This window comes from Geotrypetes seraphini, chromosome 2 (assembly GCF_902459505.1).
Source record: "Geotrypetes seraphini chromosome 2, aGeoSer1.1, whole genome shotgun sequence".
Taxonomy (NCBI): Eukaryota; Metazoa; Chordata; class Amphibia; order Gymnophiona; family Dermophiidae; genus Geotrypetes; species Geotrypetes seraphini.
The window spans coordinates 3,873,041-3,897,788 of NC_047085.1; the positions used below are offsets into that span (position 1 = coordinate 3,873,041).

Sequence of the window (24,748 nt, forward strand, 5' to 3'; positions counted from 1 at the left end):
TCCTGTTTAGACGGTTGTTTAGGTGGGTGGGTGCCGTTCCGTTAATGTTTTGAATAACATGCAGTATAGTTTGAATTGGATGCGGGCTTGTATTGGAAGCCAGTGTGAGTCTAGGAAGGCGTTGGTGATGTGGTCAAATTTTCCAAGGGAATAGATCATTCTGAGGGCAGTGTTCTGCACTGTCTGTAATTGTTTTATTAGGTAAGTGGGACAGGAAAGGTAGAGGATATTGCAATAATCCAATAGACTTAGGACTAGGTATTGGACTATGAGTCTGAATTGTTCTTTTTCAAAGAATTTTCTGATTTTGCGAAGGTTGCGCATGGTGAAGAATGCTTTTTGTGTGATTTTGTTAATTTGCACCTGAAGAGTGCAACCTCTGTCTACTGTTACTCCAAGGAGTTTGAGAGTGGGTTGTAAGGGATATTTGGTGGTTTTTATTTCTAGCTCAGTTATAGAAGGGGTTTTGTCCTTTTCAAGCAGTAGAAATTTAGTTTTATCTGGGTTGAGCTTCAGTTTGTGTTCTGTCATCCATTTTTCCACCGCTTCTAGAGTTTTTTCCAGGATGCCTGATTTGGTGGGGTCTTGTGTGTCAAAGGGGAGGAGTATGGTGATATCGTCTGCATAGCTGAATGAAGTTACTTTGAGTTTGTCTAACAGGGTACCGAGGGAGGAAATGTAAAGACTGAAGAGCATGGGTGACAATGGGGAACCTTGGGGTACTCCGTAGGGATTGGTCCAAGGCTCCGATATAAGATCCTTTGTTTTTACTCTGTATGTTCTTGTTTTAAGGAATCCTTGAAACCAGTTGTATACTTCGCCTGAGATCCCTATTGCTTCTAATATCTGAAGCAGTATAGTGTGGTCGACCAGGTCAAATGCGGCAGAGAGGTCAAGTTGAATTATCAGCATCCTTCTTCCTTTGCTAAGGTGCTGTCTGGCTATGTCTAGAAGGGAAACTAGCAGTGTCTCAGTGCTGTGGTTCGATCTGAACCCCGATTGAGTTGGGTGAAGTAGGTTGTGGTCTTCAAGGTAGTTGGTGAGGTATTTGGCAACCAGACCTTCTATTAGTTTAACGTATAATGGAATTGAGGCGATGGGTCGGTAGTTGGAGGGGATGTCTATTGGTCCTTTGGGATCTTTCAGTATTGGGGTGATTATGATTTCCCCTAGGTCTTGTGGGAATTGGCCTTCCGTGAGAGTTGTTTGGATCCATTGCAAGAGGCAAGCTCTAAATTTGGGGGATGCATTTAACAGTAAATATGAGGGGCAATTGTTCAGGTCGCATAACGCTCGACTGTATTTTCTGTAGAGTCGGTTCATGTCCAACCATTGCACCTTTGTAAAGTTGGACCAGTGCCTGTCAGCTGCAGTGGCTTCTTCTGTTGTAGGGTTTATTATGATCTCGTCTAGGAGGGTTGGTGAGTTGTTGAAGGAGGCTCTAATATTGGCGATCTTGTTCTTGAAATGGTCCGCTAGTTGGGTGGCCGTTGGAGGGTGGATTCCTTGAGTGGTTAGGAATGGTTGAGTGTCGGTGAGGTTCTTCACAAGTTGGAAGAGTTTCTTTGTGTCTAAGGATTCTGTGCCTATTAGTTTGGAGTAATAAGCTCTTCGTTTTTCTTTAAGTTTGATCTTGTATTGTTTTATTAGGTTTCTCCAAGCTACTTTGGTTGGTTCTTGGTTCTTTTTTTGCCATGCTCTTTCGAGTTGTCTGCAGTGTCTTTTTAGTTGAAGAAGTTCTGTGTCGAACCATTTGTCTGAAGATCTGCAGAGTTTGTGTTTTGTCTTTTCTGGGGCTAGTCCGTTCAAGGTTGTTTCGCTCAGGGAGCGCCACTGGTGAATGAATACATTGTGGTTTATGGAGGCGATTGAGGGGTCTACTGTGGTCCAGAATGTAGAAGGGTCGATTTTTGGTCGGGTTTTGAATGAGGTTTTGTGGGTTTCGTGCTTGTTTGTGCTTTGAGTCCAGTTGATGTTGAAGGTGAATTTGAAGTGGTCTGACCAGAGGGAAGGGTGCCAGGCCCCATTGGAGATATGAATGTTTGGTGCGTGGGGGTGTTGGGACATGTAAGCTGCAATATCAAGTTGGTGGCCTTTTTCATGAGTGGGTTGAGGATATAGAATTTGGAAGGAGAGTGCATTGAGGTATGAGATCATGCCAGCAGCTTGTTTGGAGGAGGTGTCTTCTAGGTGGAGATTTATGTCTCCGAGGAGCAGGTTGTGTGTTGAGGTTAATGAATTCCGGAAGATGAAATCTTCAAGATCGTGTTTTGTGGTGTTCCATTGTCCTGGAGCTATGTAGCAGAGGATGCAGGTTAGGGTGTCTTTGAGTGAGTTACTGGAAAGTTGGACGGCAAGCAGGCTTGATTGTGGGGTGGAGTGTTTGTCTAGGACAGTGATGGTAAGGTTGTTTTTTACTAGGATGGCCAGTCCACCCCCTCGCTTTTTTTCTCGGCAGACTAATTCGAGTTTGTATCCCTTGGGGCAAATTCTGTAATGCTTGGGTCCGAGTAGGAGGATAGCCAGGTTTCGGATAGGAAAAGGCAGCCTAACTGTTCATTAACTATCCAGTCTTTTATTAGGTCTGCCTTTGGGCTGATTGATCTTATGTTCATGTACGCACAGGGGATTGAGAAACGATGTTTGTGGTAGTTGGGGCTAATCTGTGGGTGAAGGAGGTTCTTGGGTGTATGGGGAGTTTGTGACCCGACTTCTTTGTGTTGGGGGGTGGTTTTCGTCCCCATGTGAGTGGGATGCTTTCTTGTGAGGCTGTCGTACATTCTATCAGGTTTCTTGTCTGGTGAAGTTTCTTGGGTGATTGAGTCTGCCTGTATGTTGTTGTCACTATTGGTATTGGCGAGAAGTGGTGGCCTGCTGTTCTCCAGTTTGTTGAGAGTAGGGAGAGAAGTAATAGGATGCATAGGAGTTTGGTAGTGGAGGGTGACATGTTGTTGGATAGCTGTTGGAGAGTGACTGGAAGGAGAGCTGTGGGAGAGCTGGAACTGAGGACAGTTGAGAACCGGCCAGTAGCCCTTCTCTAGTTGAGATCCGCGTGGTTTCGGTGGCCTGGGGGGGGGGGGGGGGGGGACAGAGCTGGCTGAAGTGCAATCACACAGGTGTCCTTCAAGACTCAGTAACATCTCTCCATAAATTATGAGGAAGAGGTCTGGAAGTGGGAATCGCATCTATTTCATATCCTCAGTGAGACCTCAGGAAGGAACCTAGTGATCAAAACATTATTAGTGGTGCTGTAGAGCCATTTCTTGTATGACTGAATGAACTATATTTATCTTTTTTTTTAGTTGTTTGAATTCATGCAGAAATAAATGGTTAGATTGAACCTAATGACTTCATTAACACATTTCCCATTTTTAAACCTCTATAACATTTGAAAGAGGGCAAATTATTCACATTTAGAATTGGATACTTCTTAAATTTAATAAAAATATTCTGGCACAAGTGTCAAACCTTAAAAAAGGAACTCATATTGAGCATTGGAAAATAATAATAATTAACTAATAAAAATAGTACACATTTAATTTTCCCCACCACCAAGTTTCTCCGTCCCGCCCCACCGCACCAGGCTACTTTTTCATGCCACCCGGCTGGAAAAAATTTCTGGGGAGAACACTGAAGTGTGTTATATATTTTATGCTGATCGGCTTCTTCGACTGGGTAACAAGGAAACTGGATATCGGGGAGTCCCTAGACGTCATGTATCTGGACTTCAGCAAGGCATTTGATAGCGTCCCACACCGCAGGTTGTTGAGCAAGATGAGTTCGATGGGATTAGGGGACACATTGACTCAATGGGTTAATGATTGGCTTAGTGGTAGGCTTCAGAGGGAGGTGGTGAACGGCACCCCCTCTGAAACGGCAGAGGTGATCAGCGGTGTGCCGCAGGGCTCAGTCCTGGGACCGATCCTATTCAACATCTTCGTTAGGGACTTGGCTAAAGGGCTTCGAGGTAAAATTATGTTATTTGCCGATGACACCAAATTATGCAATATAGTAGACGTGAGCACAACAGACAAAAGCACGGTGCCTAATAAAAGCTCAATGCCCGACAATATGACGCATGACTTACTCCTGCTGGAGCATTGGTCCAGGATCTGGCAACTAAGTTTCAATGCCAAAAAATGCAAGGTCATGCACCTTGGCAGCAGAAATCCATGCAGGTCTTACACCCTTGATGGTGAGACCCCAGCAAGGACTGTAGCAGAACAGGACTTGGGGGGTAATCATTAGTGAAGACATGAAGACAGCCAACCAAGTGGAGAAAGCTTCGTCCAAGGCTAGACATCATCTGCTATATCCGTAGAAGTTTTGTCAGCCGTAAGCCCGAGGTCATAATGCCGTTGTACAGATCTATGGTGAGACCACATCTGGAATACTGTGTACAATTCTGGAGGCCACATTACAACAAAGATGTGCTGAGAGTTGAGTCGGTTCAGCGTATGGCCACCCGGATGGTCTCGGGACTCAGGGATCTCCCATATGAGGAACGGCTGAATAAACTGCAGCTATACTCACTCGAGGAACGCAGAGAGAGGGGAGACATGATAGAGACATTCAAATATGTCATGGGCCGTATCGAAGTGGAGAAAGATATCTTCTTTCTCAAGGGTCCCACGGCAACAAGAGGGCATCCATTGAAACTCAGGAGTGGGAAATTTCATGGAGATACCAGAAAATATTTCTTCACCGAAAGGGTGGTTGATCGCTGGAACAATCTTCCACTACAGGTAATTGAGGCCAGCAGCGTGCCAGATTTTAAGAAAAAATGGGATTGGCACGTGGGTTCTCTTAATAGAGGAAGGTAGGGGTGGGTCATTAGTGTGGGCAGATTAGATGGGCCGTGGCCCTTTTCTGCCGTCAGTTTCTATGTTTCTATGTTTATGTATATTTGGAACCCGGTTAGGTTTTAAGCAGGCTATAAGTCGTCAAGCATTTACTTTAAGAATGTACCTCCCTTCATAATAATTGGATTTCAATATAGTTCACTATATGTTAGATTTGTAACATCAGAGAAAAGTTACACTATAAATATAATTTTCTTTTTTTTTTTAATCTCTTTACTCTGTCCTCACAGATTCACATTGTTTACTGTTAGATACTCATACCTTTATCTGTCAAAATTGTATTATCATCTGGGAAAAATCTAAAACAGGCAATTTTAATGGGTCTTGTATTTAGATGTGAGAGATATTTGGTGAAAAAAATCAAAGGTTACTTTAAAGACACTTTTGAATGGTCTGCTTTTAAAACTTATTTGTCTGTAGTATTTTAACACCTTAATTAAATAATGTGTACATTTCTTCACAATATATTTTTTGTATACTTTGCTTATGGAATTATGCAGTATTCGTTAAGGGTTGTTAACAAATGTTATTTTGTTCTTTTTATTTGCACTGTTCACTTTAAATTTCAGTAAAAATACCAAGACTTTAAATAAATGCTGTTATCTGAAGGGCTAACAGGCCTGTCCTGAGCTTTGCCAGAGGGGTAGTTCCTCTTTCGGACAAAACTAGGCTTTGTTTTTGCTTTGCTTTGTCTATCTGCATATCTGTCCTTTCTGATTTCCTTATGCGTAAATAAGCTCATTTAAATGAAGATTTGTGAAGGTTTGCTTTTTTGCATAAACGAGGCTTAGAGTTTTGCTTGCATATGTAGATCCTTTTGTGTGGGTTTTCTCCTATGCATGCTTGAATTCTACAGCTGTTTTGACTTTGTAACCTCTACTTGATGTCTCTTCCATATGTCCTTCAGCCTCTCGGTGTGAAAAGTTACATATTTTCTCTTCTTCCTTTTGAGCCACCTTCTCTCCAGCTTTATGCAATGACCCCTTATTCTTAACATTTCATTGTATGCACAGGTGTCGCTACATTGATTCTGAGTCAAGCCTGAAGGTGTTTTATTAAAGATTATAGCTTATTCAGTCAACAACCATCAAACTGATTCACTCAGTTCACCGATTTGACCAAAATACTATAAATAAGCTTCTATACAAACTTCCAGGGTAAAGACTATTTTTTTAGATCCACTGCATCTGAAGAGGTTTTTGATAGATACAGAAAATAAGTCTTAACAAAAGTAAGGAATATTATTTTGATATATGCAATTTATGAAGTTAGGATAATTATCCCAGGACAAGCAGGCAGCATAACAGGGTACAGATAGAGGTTTACCGTACAGGACATTGAGCGAATAGGGTATGGATATTTTAGGTTAGGTAGGGAACACTTTCAGGTCATGGACCTGGGGGGCCGCCGCGGGAGCGGACTGCCGGGCACGATGGACCCCTGGTCTGACCCGGCAGAGGCAACGCTTATGTTCTTATGTTCTTATATTCTCTACATATAGGTGACGTCATCCACGGAGCCCCGTCGTGGACAGCTTTTCAAGCAAACTTGATTGAAGATCTTAAAGTTTGCTAGTGCTGCACCGCGCATGAGGGTGTCTTCCCGCTCAGCTAGAGAGCGCGTCTCCTCAACTTGGTCCTCAGTTCTTAGTTTTCCACGGAGCCAGAAAGCCCTGTCTCTCTTCTCTGCGAATCTAAGTGCCTTTCTTGCACCACGGCTTCTTTTATTGTTTTCTTCGGAAGTCGCTGTGCCCCGCGTCTTTTCTGTTTTATTTTTTTAAAAAACCACAAAAACTTCATTACATCGATCGCGACCGGGGGGGTCCTGGTTTTTTCCTTGGCTGTCCGGCCTCGCGTGGCCGCGGCCTTTTTTTCCTGCCTTATGTCCTAGCCTTTTACCGGTTTCAAGAAATGCACGCAGTGCGGTTGGGTGATATCGATCACAGATCCGTACCGTTGGTGTATACTTTGTCTCGGTGTTGATCACCCTACAGACTCTTGCCCTCGTTTTGCCACTCTCCAACCCCGGGCTCTTCGTCGACAACGGGCCAAAATTTTGGAACTTTTCTCCATGGATAAAGCCTCGACCCCGGTCTCGGCCTCGGTCTCGACGTTGGCCTCAAAGACCTCGGGCCCGAGCATGTCTCCCTTGACTTCGAAGGCCTCCGGCTGCTCCGGCTTCGAAGACCTCGGCCTCGGGTAAGTCTCCTCTTCCTCCTTCAGGTTCAGCTCAGCTACCGAAGAAGCCGTCCTCGGAGTCTCTGGCCACCCAGGCAGTGAGTGTAGTCCTGCCTGCCTCTGCGAGACCTCCTCCTAAGCGTGCCTCCACATTACGGGAATACTGTACATTGAGGTCACCCTCATTGGAGCGCACTTCTGCACCAGTTCATCCAAATCCTTTGCTCTCGGTGCCGATGTTCGAAGATATGCTTAAGGCTATCCTAATCTCACAGATCTCCTCTGCTTTGGTTCAGCTTGCCCCAGCCTCGACCTTGCTCGTTGTTGACCAGCCAGAGCGTCGCGCCGAGAGCTCTCGAGGCAAGGTGCGTCGGTCCCGCCACTTGTCCTTGAGTGACTCCTCACTTACTCCATCGAGGCGAACTTCCCCCGCTGCCCAACCTCGTTCGAAGCACCAGCCTAAACGTACTTCTTCTTCAAGGCAGCAGTCCGCCAAACGGCCCAGGTATTCTCCCCCGAGGCGGGGTAGGTCGCCCGGTTCTCGCACAACGGGGTCCATCAAGCCGTCAGACCTTGTACTGTCTGATCCTCGTTTTCGCCGATCTCCCGTGCTGTCTCAGTCTCCGAGCCGAGGGGCTTTGAGGTCGAAGACTCCAACCTTCCTGCCACACCGGAAGGTCTCTTCTTCCCGGGGCTCACCGAGGCGGGCTCCCCCGGGTCCTCGCCTTCCAGGCTCTCTAAGCAGAAGCTGTCCTTGACTCCCCCTCGTTCTCTCAGCGGAGCCTCATCAACGTCCCTGCTTATGGACTGATTTGCCGGCGCAGTACTCGGGGGAAGCTTCCCCCTCGTTCTCGGCTGCCCCGAAGTCCCGCTCAGCTTCGCCCCTTGCAGGGTGTTCTGCGGGCAAGCCTTCCTCCTTCACCAGGTTCATGCTGGACATGGGCAAGGCGCTGCAACTGGACCTCCAGTCCGAATCCAGGTATACCCGGGAATATTTAGAGGAGATGGAGCTTCCTTAACCACTGAAGGAATCCCTTCGCCTCCCCCTGAATCCGGTCTTACAACAGACTTTCTTCTGGAATTTGGAGACACCTTACCCCATTCCATCCAAGATGGAATCCAGGTACCGGACAGTCCCAAGTAAGGGGTTTGAAAAGGCTCAGCTCTCCCACCAGTCCTTAGTGGTGAAGTCCTCTTTAAAGAAGTCTAATCCCTCTAAGGTCTACGTGGCTGTCCTGCTGGGCCAGGAAGGCCGGACTATGGACAAGTTTGGCAGACACCTGTACCAAAATTCGATGATGGCGAACAGAGTTCTGAATTACAATTTTACCTTTACATCCTATCTCAAACATTGCATCAAATCCATGCCCTCTTTTCAGGATGATTTGGCTATCCATCGCCGGACTGAATTTCGCCGGCTGCTGGATACGCTGTCGCAGATTCGCCTTTATATGTTTCAGGCGACCTATGATGCCTTTGAACTCTCCTCGAGGGTCTCCGCCTTTGCGGTAGCCATGCGCCGCCTAGCTTGGTTTCACATAGTTGACATGGACCCGAATCTACAGGACCATCTGGCGAATTTCCCGTGCTTGGGCAACGAGCTCTTTGACAATTCCATCGAGGCGGCCATCAAACGCCTCTCCCGAGCATGAACGGTCCTTCGCCTCCTTGGTCAGACCTAAGGCGAAGCCTGCTCCTCCTAAGTCGTACAATTTGCCTCCCCGGCGCTACCCCCAGAAGTCCACGCCGGCTTTTTCCAGGCAGCCACCTCGGCGTCAGCAGCAGCAGAGGGCCCCTCAAAAGCCTCAGACCCCTGCAGCGGCAAAGCCTGCGCCGTCTTTTTGACTATGCCTGTCGGAGCGGGCCGGCCCCCTCCGTCCTCGAGCCTTCTCCTCTGCCTATCAGGGGCCACCTCAGCGCCTTTTGTCGCAGCTGGGAACTGATTACTTCGGACAACTGGGTCCTCTCCGTCATCAGAGACGGGTATTCCCTTCATTTCCGGACGCCGCCTCCGGACCTGCCCCCAAGAGAGTGTCGTTGCAACTCCCTCTTCTTCTCCAGGAGGTTCATGCCTTCCTTCGCCTTCGGTGGTGGAGGAGGTCCCTTTGTGTCATCAGGGCACCGGGTTCTACTCCTGGTACTTTCTAGTCTCCAAAAAGACGGGGACCTGCACCCTATCAAGTTTCAAGTTTATTAGGATTTTATATACCGCCTATCAAGGTTATCTAAGCGGTTTTTATAATCAGGTACTCAAGCATTTTCCCTATCTGTCCCGGTGGGCTCACAATCTATCTAACGTACCTGGGGCTATGGAGGACTGAGTGACTTGCCCAGGGTCACAAGGAGCAGCGCGAGGATTGAACCCACAACCCCAGGGTGCTGAGGCTGTAGATCCAACCACTGTGCCACACACTCCTCCACACTGTGCCACACACTCCTGGACCTCCGGGTGCTGAACAAGTTCCTGGTCAAGGAAAAGTTCCGTATGCTTTCTCTTCCACGTTGTATCCCCTGATGGACGAAGGGGACTGGTTGTGCTCCCTGGACCTGAAAGAGGCCTACACTCACATCCCGATCCACCCGGCCTCTCGCAGGTTCCTTCGCTTTCAGGTGGGAGACCTTCACCTGCAGTATCGGGTCCTCCCGTTCAGGCTCGCTTCATCCCCACGGGTCTTCACGAAGTGCCTCATGGTGGGTCTTCAAGTGTTCCATTACATCGACAACTAGCTCATCAAGGCACCTTCATGGCAGGAGGTTATTTCAGCGACCCAATGGACTATTTTGTTCCTTCAGCATCTAGGCTTCGAGGTCAAATTCCCCAACTCCCAGTTGTGCCCTTCTCAGTCTCTGCAGTTCATAGGGGCGGTGCTGGACATGGTTCGCCTCCGCTCGTTTCTGCCTCAGCCTCAGCAAGCCACCCTCATTCACCTGTGCCAGCAGGTCTCCTTTCAGTCCACGGCCTCGGCCAAACAGATGATGATCCTGTTGGGTCACATGGCCTCCACCGTTCATGTGACTTCTTTTGCCAGACTTCACCTCCAGGTGCCTCAGTGGACTCTGGCATCCCAGTGGAGACAGGACCGGGATCCCGCATCTCAGCACATTGCAGTGACTCCCTCCTTGCAGCATTCACTCCGCTGGTGGACGCTCTCTTCCAATCTTTCCAGAGGTTTTCTCTTTCTCGCGCCCCCGCCGCAGAAGGTCCTAACAACGGACTCCTCTGCGTATGCTTGGGTGGCTTACCTCGACGGCCTCCGGACTCAGGGTCTTTGGTCGAGCGCCGACCGTCGCTGCTACATCAGCCTGCTGGAGCTTCGGGCCATTTACAATGCTTTGGTAGCCTTTCGGCATTTGCTTCAGGATCGTGTGGTCCTGGTGTGCACAGAAAACCAGGTGGCGATGTATTATGTGAAAAAGCAGGGGGGGGGTACAGGTTCCCTGTCTCTTTGCCGGGAAGCTCTTTGGCTCTGGGAGTGGGCAATATGCCACAACATCTTACTTCCAGCGGTCTACATCCAAGGCGAGCAAAACTGCCTGGCGGACAGGTTTAGTCGCCTTCTCCAGCCGCACGAATGGTCGCTCCATTCCTCGGCTCTGCGTCAGGTGTTTTCTCAATGGGGGACGCCGCAGATAGATCTGTTCGCCTCGCCCCTCAACCACAAGTTGCCTCGCTTCTGCTCCAGGATTTATTCCTCGGATCATCTCGAAGCGGATGCTTTCCTTCTAGATTGGACGGGATGGTTCCTCTACGCGTTCCCTCCATTTCCTCTGATTCTGAAGACTCTCGTTCAACTCAAGTCGGTCCATGCCACCATGATTTTGATAGCTCTTCGGTGGCCCAGACAGCCGTGGTTCTCCCTTCTCCTCTGACTCAGTGCAAGGGAGCCTTTGCTTCTGCCTGTATTTCCTTCTCTGCTGTCTCAGAGCCGGGGTTCGCTACTGCATCCCAATCTGCAGACTCTACACTTAACTCGTGGTTCTAACTCCCTCCTTCGGTTTTTCTCAGTCGGTGCGGGATGTCCTCGAGGCCTCTCGGAAGAGTTCCACTAGACAGTGCTACTCCCAGATATGGACTAGATTTGCTGCGTGGTGTGCTATGCATTGCGTGGAGCCACTGTCTGCCTCCTTGTCCTCCGTGCTGGATTATCTGCTGCACTTGTCTCGGTCTGGTCTCAAATCAACTTCTGTTCGAGTCCACCTCAGTGCGATTGCTACCTTTCATCAGTCGATTGATGGGAATTCGCTCTCGGTCCATCCGGTGGTTTTCCGATTTATGAAGGGCCTTTTCAATGTCCAGCCTCCACTCAAGCCACCCTGTAGTTTGGGATCTTAATGTGGTTCTGGCTCAATTGATGAAACCTCCGTTTGAACCCATTGATAAAGCTCATCTGACATATCTCACTTGGAAGGTAGTGTTTCTGATTGCCCTCACGTCTGCTCGCAGAGTCAGTGAGCTGCAAGCTCTGGTTGCGGACCCACCTTTTACTGTTTTTCATCATGACAAGGTGGTCCTTCGTACTCATCTTAAGTTCTTGCCTAAGGTGGTTTCAGATTTCCACCTCAACCAGTCCATTATTCTTCCGGTGTTTTTTCCCAAGCCCCATTCTCATCCTGGAGAGGTGGCGCTTCATACTCTTGACTGTAAGAGGGCGTTGGCTTTTTACCTCCAACGCATCCAGTCTCGTCGGACGGTTCCTCAACTCTTCATATCTTTTGATCCTAATCGGTTGGGGTGTCCTGTTTCCAAGAGTACCGTGTCCAGCTGGTTGGCTGCTTGTATTTCCTTCTGCTACGCTCAGGCTGGTCTCCTGCTGCAGGGTTGGGTCACGTGGCATAAAGTCCGAGCGATGGCGGCGTCTGTCGTTTTCTTCAGGTCCACGCCTATTGAGGAGATCTGCAAGGCCGCCACTTGGTACTCGGTTCATACCTTCACCTCTCACTACTGTCTGGATACTTTCTCCAGGCACGACGGCCAGTTCGGCCGGTCGGTTTTACGTAATCTATTCTCCTAAATTGCCAACTTTCCCTCCGTCCCATCCTGGTTAGCTTGGAGGTCACTCACATGTAGAGAATATGCTGCCTGCTTGTCCTGGGATAAAGCACAGTTACTTACCATAACAGGTGTTATCCAGGGACAGCAGGCAGATATTCTCGCAACTCTCCCGCCTCCCCAGGGTTGGCTTCTTTGCTAGCTATCTGAACTGAGGACCATGTTGAGGAGACGCACCCTCTATCTGAGTGGGAAGGCACACGCATGCGCGATGCAGCACTAGCAAACTTTAAAATCTTCAATCAAGTTTGCTTGAAAAGCTGTCCGCGACGGGGCTCTGTGGATAACGTCACCCACATGTAGAGCATATTTGCCTGTTGTCTCTGGATAACACCTGTTACGGTAAGTAACTGTGCTTTATCCTACATATTTCTTTGGAATAACTAGGCATTATCTATACCTGTCCCAGGCTTTATCCGTCTTTGCCCCAAAGCTACGGATCCTCTGTGCTTATTCCAGGCTTTATCTTTCACTTCCCCCACAGATCTGGAAATTAACAAAACCATCAAATCCCCTTTAAGGTAGAAATTGTTCCATATTATAAAAAGGCAATTATTGGAGGAGAGGGTTCTGGAAGGGGATTCTGTAGGAGAAAGAACATGAATTAAGAGTCGATTGATAAAGCACTAGAGACTTGTTCAAGAAACCTGATCCTGCAGTGCCTTTACGCTGATAGTGGGTCTGGATCTTCTTTCATTTTAGGTGTTTTGATATCACTTGTGAAAAAGTATGAAGCCTCAGCGTGCAGTTAGAGAATGACACAGAGTCAAATTTTTCCCCATCCCCATGGGAACTCATTTTCCCGTCCTGTCCCAAGGTGTTCTTTTCCTGTCCCTACCCCATTCCTGAAAGCTCTGTCTTCATCTGCATAGGCCTCAAACACTTTAAAATCATATGTGTTCAAAGCTTATGCGGTTAAGGCAGAGCATACAGGAATGGGGCAGGGGCAGGGATGGAGAAAAATTTGTCCCCATGTCATTCTCTGCGTGAAGTCTGACAATGGATATCCTGGGTAAATGGATTTTTTTGTGTGTATTTGCAGTGAGAATGAAGCACTGTGGCGGGAGGTGGCCAGTCTGAGACAGAAGCATGCTCAACAGCAGAAAGTTGTGAACAAGGTAATTTTGGATGCCATCATGATGGTGGGCCAGCTACTCACAGCATTGATTTTCTTTGTTTATGAAATGTTTTGATATGTTCAGCAGCAAAAGTGGTCTATGACGTGTAACTAAGCTAAACTACACTGCCGAACATAAGAATAGCTATACTAGGTCAGACAATAGTGGCCAACACAGGTCACAAGTACAACCAGCTGTGTTAACCAATCTTATCCCTTCCTCTGGCAACGCTTTCCAGAGCTTAACTATTCTCTAAGTGAAAAATATTTCTTCCTTTTGGTTTTGAAAGTATTTCCCTATAACTTCATCAGGTGTTCCCTAGTCTTTCTAATTTTTGATGTAGTAAAAATTGGATTCACTTGTAGACTTCAATCATATCTCCCCTCAGCCAAGCTGGGGCACCCAAACCTCTTTAGTCTTTCCTCATATGAGAGGAGTTCCATCTCCTTTATCATCTTGGTCTCTCTTCTTTGAACCTCTTTAATTTTGCTATATCTTTTTGAAGATATGCAGAGCAGAATTGAATGCAATACTCAAGGTGAAGTTGCATCATGGAGCGATACAGAGGCATTATAACATTCTTAGTCTTGCTTACCATCCCTTTTCTAATAATTCCTAGCATCACTTTTGTTTTTTTGACCACCACCATACATTGAGTGGAAGGTTTCAGCATATTGTCTACGATGACATCTAGATCTTTTTCTTGGGTGCTTACCCCTAAGATGGACCCTAGCATCCAGTAACTATGATTTGGATTATTCTCCCCAATGTGCATGACTTTGCATTTGTCAACATTAAATTTCATCTGCTATTTGGACACCCAGCCTTCCAATTTCCTAAGGTGTGCCTGCAGTTTTTCACATTCTGCATGCGCTTTATCAGCTTTGAATAATTTAGTGTCCTCTGCAAATTTAATCATCTCGCTTGTTGTTTCAGTTTCAAGATCATTTATAAATAAGTTAAATAGCACTGGTCCCTAGTACAGACTCCTGTGGCACTCCACTCTTTACCATCCTCCATTGAGAAAAATGACCATTTAGCCCTACCCTCTGTTTCTGTCCAGTAACCAGTTCCTAATCCATGACTTTTTAATTTTCTCAGGAGCCTCTCATGTATGTTAGATTGATATGCTGCCTTCCTCATAAGTACACCCAGAGCAGCTTAAAACCTTGCAAAAAACAATCAAAACATTACAAAAATAATACAACAGCAATAGCAGGTTAGAATAGGACTAAAGCATGCCACTCTACCCCTATGCGAAGTGGTTACGCAGGGCTTTCCTTTTTGTCCCATGGTGACCTCGGTCTTGAAAGGTGCTTTGTGAAATGAGAGAGAGTCTTGCATAGTAATCATTGCAGTAGCTCACTCTTCTTCGTTTAAGCATCTTTGTCCTTCTGAACAGGAGAGCGGGAGATAGTAGCAAAGAGAACCCCATCATATTACTAATGGAAAGTCCCTTTGAAGCCAAAATACATTTGTAGGAGAGGAGCAGATGAAGCTTCTGAAAGGAATTGCATCAGCTCAGTGGAGTAAGGCTGCTAAAAAGCAGGAAAGGGCAGAGTAGCCTGAGAACAATTCTTATTGTGTTGAAATGCACAAACCCTCTATTAGTGTTTCATCTGGTTGAAGTAGTGGTAGTTGGCTCTGAAACACTGAAAAGCAGTGTGGAGGACATGGACTGTGTGTGCATATATGCTTGTTGCCTGTGGATAGATTTGTGCAAAAATAGCTTGTTTAATGGTCTCCTTTGTGATTTTTCAGCTTCACTCACTCTTTTTCTTGTCCTTTCCTCTGATCTTTTTCAGTTGATCCAGTTTCTGATTTCACTGGTTCAATCAAACCGAATCCTAGGTGTGAAACGGAAGATGTAAGTCTGCAATTTGCTGTCTCCTGTTGCTCTTTATTGGTGGAATACCATGCTGGTGCAGGAGATGCTGAGCCGAGGGGGGAACTGAGTTGAAGGACAGGTTGTTGGACAAACACACGAGGAGTGGGAGGTAGGGAGGAGATACTGAGAGCTAGTCAAGAGAGAGAAAATCGGCAAATTGATTCTAAAAAATGTCCAAGCAGCAGTAGCAGGCTGAGTTTGCTGTGCTGAAGCTGTTTATCACATGGCAGTTACCATCCAGAAACAGGATAGAGATGAATTCACACAATCTCTAAGTAACACTTGCATGTGAGCAGAAAAATGCACTGGTTCCAGCAGAATAGGACTTTCTTCCAATCCAATGATGCCAACTCATTTGAGATAACAAACTATACAGGAAAAGAGTTGTAAATGATGGAAAGTCTGAGCTCTATGAACATTTTGTTTTTAGTTTGCTTTGCTTTGTTTGCCCATAGCAAGTTACATTCAGGTATTTCTCAATCCCAGGAGAGCTTACAATCTAATTTCTAGTGCAATGTGAACGCTAGGGTTTTGCATCTAAACCCACAAGTTGCTTGCAGAATGCTGTCGATCATCTTTTCAACGCCACTTCCTTCCCAGAGGGCTGCTCCTGCCCCCTCAGCAAGCAGCGAAACTAGATCACCACCTCTCCAACATACTGACAACAAAACATTCCGAAAGGAAATTAAAACTCTGCCATTCAGAAAATTTATCAAGACAAACTAGAACATCTCCTTAAATATTCCCAACCTTGTAAATTTCCCAGCAAAGACCCAATCATATAATTAGTACCCTAGCCTGTAATTCTCCTGAAAATGTCCAGTTATCCTCTTTTGTAATCCGCCTAGAAGTGCAAGGTATTGGCGGAATAGAAGTCACTAATGTAATGTAAGTGCTACTACTCTGCGGCTCTGTTATTTTGGGGTATTTTTTCTAAGTGTTTGGTTGGAGACTCGGTGGCCAGAGGTTCCCACTTGTTGGGACCTATACTTGGGAGAAAACACAGACTCATGCTGTGGAAGTCTGCTGCTAGCAGGATCAGCCCTCGGGGAGACCTAGCTAGCCAGCCTGCCTTTGTATTTTTTTGGGGAGCTCAGGGCCATCCTCTGCGTAGCTGCTTGCATTCCTGGCAGTTTGGCTCCTTCCAAAGCCAGGATTAATAGTGAGCTGACTGCATGGTCTTCCCCCACTGCGTGGCGCTAGGTTTTCCGGGGATCAAGGCTCAGTTCAACCTCTGTCAGACTGCCAGCCAGACTAAGTTCGTCTGGCGAATCTGAGGCAGAGTTCCCCATTTGTCCCAGCTGTATTCCTATGCTGAAACGGGCAGTTACATGGCACAATGAGTAAGGCTATTATAGCCTCTGTGTGTGTGTGTGTGTGTGGAGGGGGGGTCTCTAAAAGTGAAATTTGGAGGTTAATGCAGCCAGACCCAAGGTCCCCCACCTCTAAAACCCCTTTCCTAGCACTTTTATTTTTGCTTCAAAGAAGTCCCCAAAGGCCATTTTTGGCTCAATTTTGCTGATGGTGGCTATCTTTGATTTTGTTTGTTTGTTTATTTCTCACCTGTCCTTATCCAGGACGAATTGCATATTAACATACAAAATAAAAAATTTACTTTTATCGTACAAAACACTTCAGAAACACATTATAACAAATTACATACTTATCAAATCAAAATATATATAACATACATTGCATTAACGACGAATATCGTTTAATGCCAAAACTGGCCAAATCCACACATACATCAAAATATAAAATTCCATAAATGATCTTTTTTTCTAAAGCTTCCATCTGCCTCAAAACCTCTTGCTTTTACATAAAATTGACTGTGATGGACCCCTCAGGCCGCCTACATCTATATCATGCCAGGTTTGTGCTGGATGGCTAACCAAGGAGTGTCCATGTCCTGAGGGAGGAGCCTTGGGCTTGGCCTTCTCTGAGTCATTCTGAGCTAGGGATCTGCAGGAGCCGTATTCCCAAGGGAAGAAACCCTATCTGTGGTGAATTATGTAGTGGATACTCCGTATGATATCAGAGTTTTATGAGCAAGGTATCAGCCTATGCTGTCTCCTCCCGGTGGATGCTTTGGATCAGATAGTAGGCAGAAGATTCAGCCTCTAAAGCCACTCTGAGCAGGCTCCCCTTTCAGGGGCAGAAACTCTTTTGCAAGGATCTGGATGACCTGATGGCCAATGTTATGGACCCTGGAGAGCTCAGGGTTCGGGACACAGTGGGTTTTTGAGACTCTCAGATTCTGTCCTTATGCAGGAGGTCAAGTGATGCAGAAGTCCTTTCAGGAGTCACGGCAGAGGTTCAGCAGGGACTGGAGACAGCAAGCCTCTGGCTCTCGTTCCTCCCCAGCCACAAAGAAACCACAGTGACGCCAGGGTGTAGGCAGTTGGCCTTTTGGTTGGTCTGGGACCAAATTGGCATAGATTGTTAGGTCCTAGAAGTTGTGTGAGAAGGTTACAAAATTGAGTTCTGTGCCCCCCTTCCAGATCTCTTTGTAGATTTTCTGGCCGGATTGAGAGAACCCTCAGAGTCCGGGCAATGGTACAAAGGCTACTAGATCTTTATGCTATAGAGCCAGTCCCAGACGAAGAATCAGGCATGGAAAGATACCCCATATACTTCATTGTGCCAAATTGGATCTCAAGTCAGTCAGTATCACCCTGAAAGTACTGCATTTTCGCATGGAGACCATTCGGTCGGTCATAGTGGCAGTGGCACCAGGGTAAATTTTTTGTCTCCCTTGATTTAATGGAGGCCTATCTCCACACTCCCATTTTTCTGGCCCATAGGAGGCACTTGCGATTTCATGTGCTGGAGCAGAATTTCCAGTTCTCTATGCTTCCCTTTGGCCTTGCAAATGCACCATATTTGGACGATTGGCTGATCGGAGCCCCATCTAAGTAGGAACTGGCAGTTTTGAGAGTGATGCAACTCCTCCAGGACTTGGGATGGATTGTCAACTTCAAGAAGAGTCAGCTGGAGCCGATCCAGTGCCTGGAGTACCTGGGAGTTTTGTTTGACAAGGCAAAAAGAAGCCTATGGTGGTGACTGCAGACAGCTGCTCTTTCCAGATGCATGCATCTCTGCATTTCCTCCTGGGAGATACTAATGACTGATGCCGGCCTTTACAGTTGGGGGGGAGGGGGTCATTGAAACAGTCACCCATTTCAGGATTGTTGGACACTTGCTCAGCAGAAGTGGTCCATAAATTGACTAGAACTCAGAGCCATTCGGCTAGCTCTTCAGTCACTGGAGAAGTCTCTGGAAGGCAAGGCAGTGAGATTCTTCTTGGCCAATTTGACAGCAGTGTCCTATGTCAACAGGCAAAGAAGCACCAGGAGTACCCCTTTACACCTTGAAGCTCAACTTCACTTTCAGTAGGCAGATGCTCACTTGCAGGCTCTCTCCGCCATTCACATAGCAGGAGTGGAAAATGTGCAGACCAACTTTCTCAGTCGGCAGATTCTTGACCCGGGGAATGGTCACTGGCCCCCCCAGGAATTCAACTCTATAGTTCAGCGGTGGGGGCATCCTCAGATGGATCTGATTACCTTGGCAGTAAACAAAAAGGTGGCTCACTTTTTTAAATTTATTTGCTCAATTTTTTAGCTCGTCATCCCAAAGGAGCCCAGAATGGGTTGCAAAGTACATCCACAATATAATCGAAACAGGACAGAGATGACATACTTTACAATATAGACATGACAATAAAACATATACAGTAAGCAGCATCTAATGAGAGTAGGTGGCTTTTACAGCCAAAGATTATTTATGTATTTATTTATTTTAAAAATTTCTAGTCCACCTATCAACTAGGCAGATTACAAGTTCACATACATAATATAGAAACAGGAAGGCAGATAAAGGCCAAATGGCCCAGTCTGCCCAGCCACAGTAACCATTATCTGAGAGCATCTACACACAATTGAAAATCATATAAAATATCAACTGTGGTCCTTATGAAAGAACTACCAATATCTTCTTTCTTTCAAAAAGCTCTAACAGATGAGTTTTTAACAATTTTTTAAAGGATCTAAATTCAGAACACAACCTCAGTGAACCCTTCATTGCATTCCATAGCCTCGGGCCAACCACCGAAATCGCTGTTATCTAGGTCTTTTTATAGTGCACATCATGATTTTATTCAAGGGACAGTCTCATTGCCATTTGTGAGCATAGTTCGCGTATCTTCTCAGTGCCTCAACTAAATACTTTGGTGCTTCTCTGTAGATGTATTATGGTCAAAATTTTGTACTCCATGGGCAACCAATGTAATTGCTTCTGCACTGGAGATATATGCTCATAAAAAGATACCCCTGTAATCATCCTTGCTGCGGTATTTTGTACAACTTGTAGAGCATGTATCTTTGATTTTATTAAACCCCAAAATAATGCATTACAGAAATCTAGTTTAATAATGACAAGACTTTGGATTACTACTTGAAAGTCTAGCTTGGAAAAGAGACAGCTGAGGGGGGAGATATGATTGAAGTCTACAAAATCCTGAGTGGAGTAAAATGGGTACAAGTGGATCGATTTTTCACTCCGTCAAAAATTACTAAGACTAAGGGCTCCTTTTATCAAGCTACGCTAACGGGGTTAGCGCGTTGGACATTTCATCACGCACTAACCCCCACGGCCGGCTAAAAAACTAACACCTGCTCAATGCAGGCGTTAGCGGCTAGTGCGGCAGGGAGTTTTAACACGCGGTATTATGCGTGTTAAACCCCTACCGCAGCTTGATAAAAGGACCCCCTAGGAGACACTCAATGAATTTACAGGGAAATACTTTTATAACCAATAGAAGGAAATATTTTTCCACTTAGAGAATAGTTAAGCTCTGGAACGCATTACGAGAGGTTGTGGTAAGAGTGGATAGCGTAGCTGGTGTTAAGAAAGGTTTGGACAATTTCCTGGAGGAAAAGTCCATAGTCTGTTATTGAGAAAGACATAAGGGAAGCCACTGCTTGCCCTGGATTGGTAGCATGGATTGTTGCTACTCCTCGGGTTTTGGCCAGGTACTAGGACCTGGTTTGGCCACCATGAGAATGGGCTACTAGGCTTGATGGAACATTGGGCTGACCCAGTAAGGCTATTCTTATGTTCACTGAATCCAGCAGTGAGGGGTTGGAAGTATTAGTCCAACCATGGCCAGAGAAAGAGCTCTTGTATGTGTTTCTCCCATAGCCCGTACTCAGTAAAGTCATTTGCAGGTTTGCAAGTCATCTGGGGTTGGAAATCCTGTTGTGCCCGATTGGCCCTCAGATTGCCGATCCAAGTGGATTTTTTCACAATCCCAATCGAGAATCTGGATCACTTTGGGTTATGGTATATCTCTTAAGAGAACGGCCCTGACGAGCACGGGCTACTCAAATGTGGTCATCGCTACTTTGCTTAGAGCTAAGAAGATGTAATGTGCTCTGATTTTAGTAGTTGTGGACTTTTTTCAGGAGGGACTTGAATGGTTTTATTGGATGGGTCACTGAAAGTGCAGATAGCGGCCATATCGTGTTTCCAAACTCAGGGGAAGAGGGTGGGGGGAGGGAAGAGGTTCTATGGCCTCTCACCCAGATGTCACTTGGTTTATTAAAGGGGCTCTTAGGTTATGCCCTCTGTTGTGACTCCTTCCTGGAATCTTGAGATCATATTACAAGTCTTGGAAGACCTCTGAATGAGTCCGTAATGGGAGGCGTCCCTTACGGATTTTTATTTGATATTTATTTATTTTTAAGATTTCTATAACATTTTTTTCCACAATGGTTTACAAAAAAGTTACATACATAAAATATTAAAACAAATCAGAACAAAGTTAGAACAAATACAAACAGATTCAATCCTTACATAAGATCAATTAGTCATAGAAATGCATCTACAAATAGTTGTGTTTTAAACATTTTCCTGAATGAGTTCCTGTCTCTACATTTTCGAATTTGACCGCCATGTTTAACAAAAAAAGTCAAATCAAAGTGGTGTGTAATAAATAAAAACAATGGGCTATATTTAAAATAAAAACATAACAAGAGAAGTACGCAGACCAATTAAACAAACTAGATAACAAGCAGGAAAGGTTTACAATATCTTAAGGGTAAAACAAGCAGGACAGGAACAAGAGGGTAGGATATGGAAAGAATAGGAAGTAAGAAAAGTAAAGATAAGCATGAGATGGTGACTACCTGGTCACAAGTAGTGAGAAAAAGTCATAAGGAAAATGACTACCAAATCAGAATTAATGAGAAAAAGTTGCAAACTATTGGGAACTAGGTTCAGATGCCATTTTGAAATAATAAGCTTTCAAGTGAGACTTAACCTCTCTGACACAAGAGACGGAACAATTCATCTCTTCCGTCCTCACCAAGATAGAACAATGGACCACACTATTCAAATTAAAACTGAACCCAGAAAAAACCAAAATTTTCCTGGCAAGTCCTACCCACAAGCTAACAAATACATCTTTGAAATTAAACGGGTTAGACTACCCAATCAACCCTACTATCAAATCTTGGAGTCATTCTGGACCAATACCTGACCTTCAAAGACCATATTAGCGCTCACGTTAAAAAATGCTTTTGTACCCTCTGGAAACTTCTCACCATCAATCACTACTTCGACTTCCTCTCCTTTCGACTGCTGGTCCAATCACTAATCTTAAGCATCTTAGACTATTGCAACATTATATAACTGGGATCCTTTAGGAAAACCATTAAATGCTTGAGAATTGTACAGAATGCTGCCGTTCGCCTCATTTACAATCTCAAAAAATCAGATCATGTAAGCCCTTATTACAAAAAACTGCACTGGCTGCCGATGGAGGCAAGGATCATTTTCAAATTTGCTTGCCTCTGCTTCAAAACCTTAACAGGCTCTTCCCCAATCTACCTGTCGGAACACTTTGAATTTTCAGGCCCCACTCGCACACGTAATGCCTACCTGTTTGCCTTCCTGTCCCTAAAGGGCTGTATCTACAAGATATTCCTTGATAGATCTCTGGCATTCCAAGCAGGCAAATTGAATAAATGCCTAACCACTCTCATTTCTAATTCACCCTCCTACCAAACTTTCAGGAAATCAATCAAAACCTGTCTCTTTGATAAATTTCTCTGACTCCCTCCCAACCTTGTTATCCCTGCCTTGTTCTCTGATATACCTCTGGATATTCCTGACTACTCCTGACTTGCTAAGTTAATTTGAATGTCTAAGTTAAACTGAACGCTAAGTTAAACTAAATGTCTTGTATGTTACATCGCTGTCTCGTATGTAACATCGCTGTCTTGTATGTATCATCACTGACAATGTACAGTCTCTTCCTCTGTTAACCGCTCTGAACTGTCATGGTACTGCGGTATACAAAAATAAAGTTATTATTATTATTATTAAATGATATAAGAGATTTTCTGTTCGCAGATATAATGGAAGAGACTTCCAGAGCGTGGGAGCCATTACAATGAAATTAGAGTCTCTGTAAATATCCAAAAACAGCTCTTAAAAGATTGATTGGAGGAACGCAGCTCCCTCCTGGGTGAATAGAGAATCGAATGAGAAAATAAAAATAGAAGAAAACCAGAGTCCAGAATCTGAAAAGTGAGAAGGTTATATTTGAAAGGTATCCTAAAAGATCTTACAGTCAAGACCAGGGGTGCCCATACTTTTTGGGCTTGTGAGCTACTTTTAAAATGACCAAATCAAAATGATCTACCAACAATAAAATTTAAAAAAAAACACAAAGAATACTGTATGCAGAGAAAATGTGAATTATCATTTATATTCTGCGGGTTTTCAAAGAGATCAAGACAGATGACTTTATGCAATGTCACCTCAGGAACAACTATACAAAAATAGACAAATATACCCCCTCCCTTTGCACTCGTCGCCGTACATGAAGAAGGACAGGGTACTATTCGAAAGGGTCCAGAGAAGAGTGACTAAGATGGTTAAGGGGTTGGAGGAGCTGCCGTACAGTGAAAGATTAGAGAAACTGGGCCTCTTCTCTCTCGAACAGAGGAGATTGAGAGGGGACATGATCGAAGCATTCAAGGTACTGAAGGGGATAGACTTAGTAGATAAAGACAGGTTGTTCACCCTCTCCAAGGTAGAGAGAACAAGAGGGCACTCTCTAAAGTTGAAAGGGGATAGATTCCGTACAAACGTAAGGAAGTTCTTCTTCACCCAGAGTGGTAGAAAGGTGGAACGCTGTTCCGGAGGCTGTTATAGGGGAAAAACCCCTCCAGGGATTCAAGACAAAGTTAGACAAGTTCCTGCTGAACAAGAACGTGCACTGTTAGGGCTAGTCTCGGTTAGGGTGCTGGTCTTTGACCAGAGGGCCGCCGCGTGAGCAGACTGCTGGGCATGATGGACCACTGGTCTGACCCAGCAGCGGTAATTCTTATGTTCTTACTAAACCGCAATAGCGGTTTTTAGAGCAGGGAGCTGAGCTGAATGCCCTGCGCTGATCTCGAAGCTCATAGGCTCCCTGCGTTAAAAACTGCTATTGTGATTTAGTAAAAGGGGGCCATAGTGCAAAATATAGACAGCAGATATGAATTCTCAAAATGGACACATTTTGATCATTAAATTGAAAATAAAATCATTTTTCCTACCTTTATTGTCTGGTGATTTCATGAGTGTCTGAACATAAAAAGTACCTCTGCTGGGTCAGACCAGAGGTCCATCCTGTCCAGCAGCCTGTGGCGGCCCACTAGGTCCAAGACCTGTATAGTAACCCTCTATCTATACCCTCCTATCCCCTTTTCCTTCTGAAAATTGTCCAATCCCTTCTTGAACTCCAATACCGTACCTTGTCCTATCATGCCCTCTAGAAGCGCATTCCAGGTGTCCACCACCCATTGGGTGAAGAAGAACTTCCTAGCATTGGTTCTAAATCTGTCCCCTTTTAATTTTGCCGAATGCCATCTTGTTCTTTCAGATTTCAAAAGTTTGAAGAATCTGTCCCTCTCCACTTTCTCTATGCCCTTCATGATCTTGTAAGTTTCTATCATATCCCTTCTAAGTCTCTGCTTCTCCAGGGAAAAGAGCCCCAGTTTCTCCAATCTTTCAGTGTATGAAAAGTTTCTCATACCTTTTATCAAACGTGTCGCTCTCTTCTGGACCCTCTCGAGTATCGCCATATCCTTCTTTAGGTACGGCGACCAATATTGGACGCAGTACTCCAGATGCGGGCGCACCATCGCTCGATACAACGGCAGGATATCTTCTTTCGTTCTGGTTGTAATACCCTTCTTGATTATCCCTAGCATTCTATTCGCTTTCTTAGTGGCCGCTGCGCACTGTGCTGACGGCTTCATTGTCTTGTCGACTATTACCCCCAAGTCCCTTTCTTGGGTACTCTAACTCAGTAACAGCCCTCCCATCGTGTAGCTGTATCTCGGGTTTCTGTTTCCTACATGCAAGACTTTGCATTTCTCTACATTGAACTTCATCTGCCATCTCGTCGCCTATTCCCCCAGTCTATTCAGGTCCCTTTGTAAATCTTCGCATTCCTCTATAGTCCTAGTCCCACTAAATAGTTTGGTGTTGTCTGCGAATTTTATTACTTCGCACTTCGTCCCTTTTCTAGATCATTTATAAATACATTGAATAGCAGCAGTCCAAGCACCGAGACATGCGGAACACCACTCATGACC

General features: G+C 45.4%; 1 protein-coding gene across 4 annotated transcripts in view; it reads left to right on the plus strand.

The window, feature by feature from the left end:
* HSF1 (heat shock transcription factor 1) overlaps nt 1-24,748 on the plus strand; it is a 260,811-nt gene that overhangs the window by 92,945 nt on the left and 143,118 nt on the right. For all 4 annotated transcript variants that reach the window (XM_033934485.1, XM_033934483.1, XM_033934484.1 and 1 more), the window contains exons 5-6: nt 13,132-13,207; nt 15,013-15,074. In XM_033934485.1, the coding sequence (XP_033790376.1) occupies nt 13,132-13,207; nt 15,013-15,074 (138 nt within the window). The remainder of the gene's footprint in view (nt 1-13,131; nt 13,208-15,012; nt 15,075-24,748) is intronic.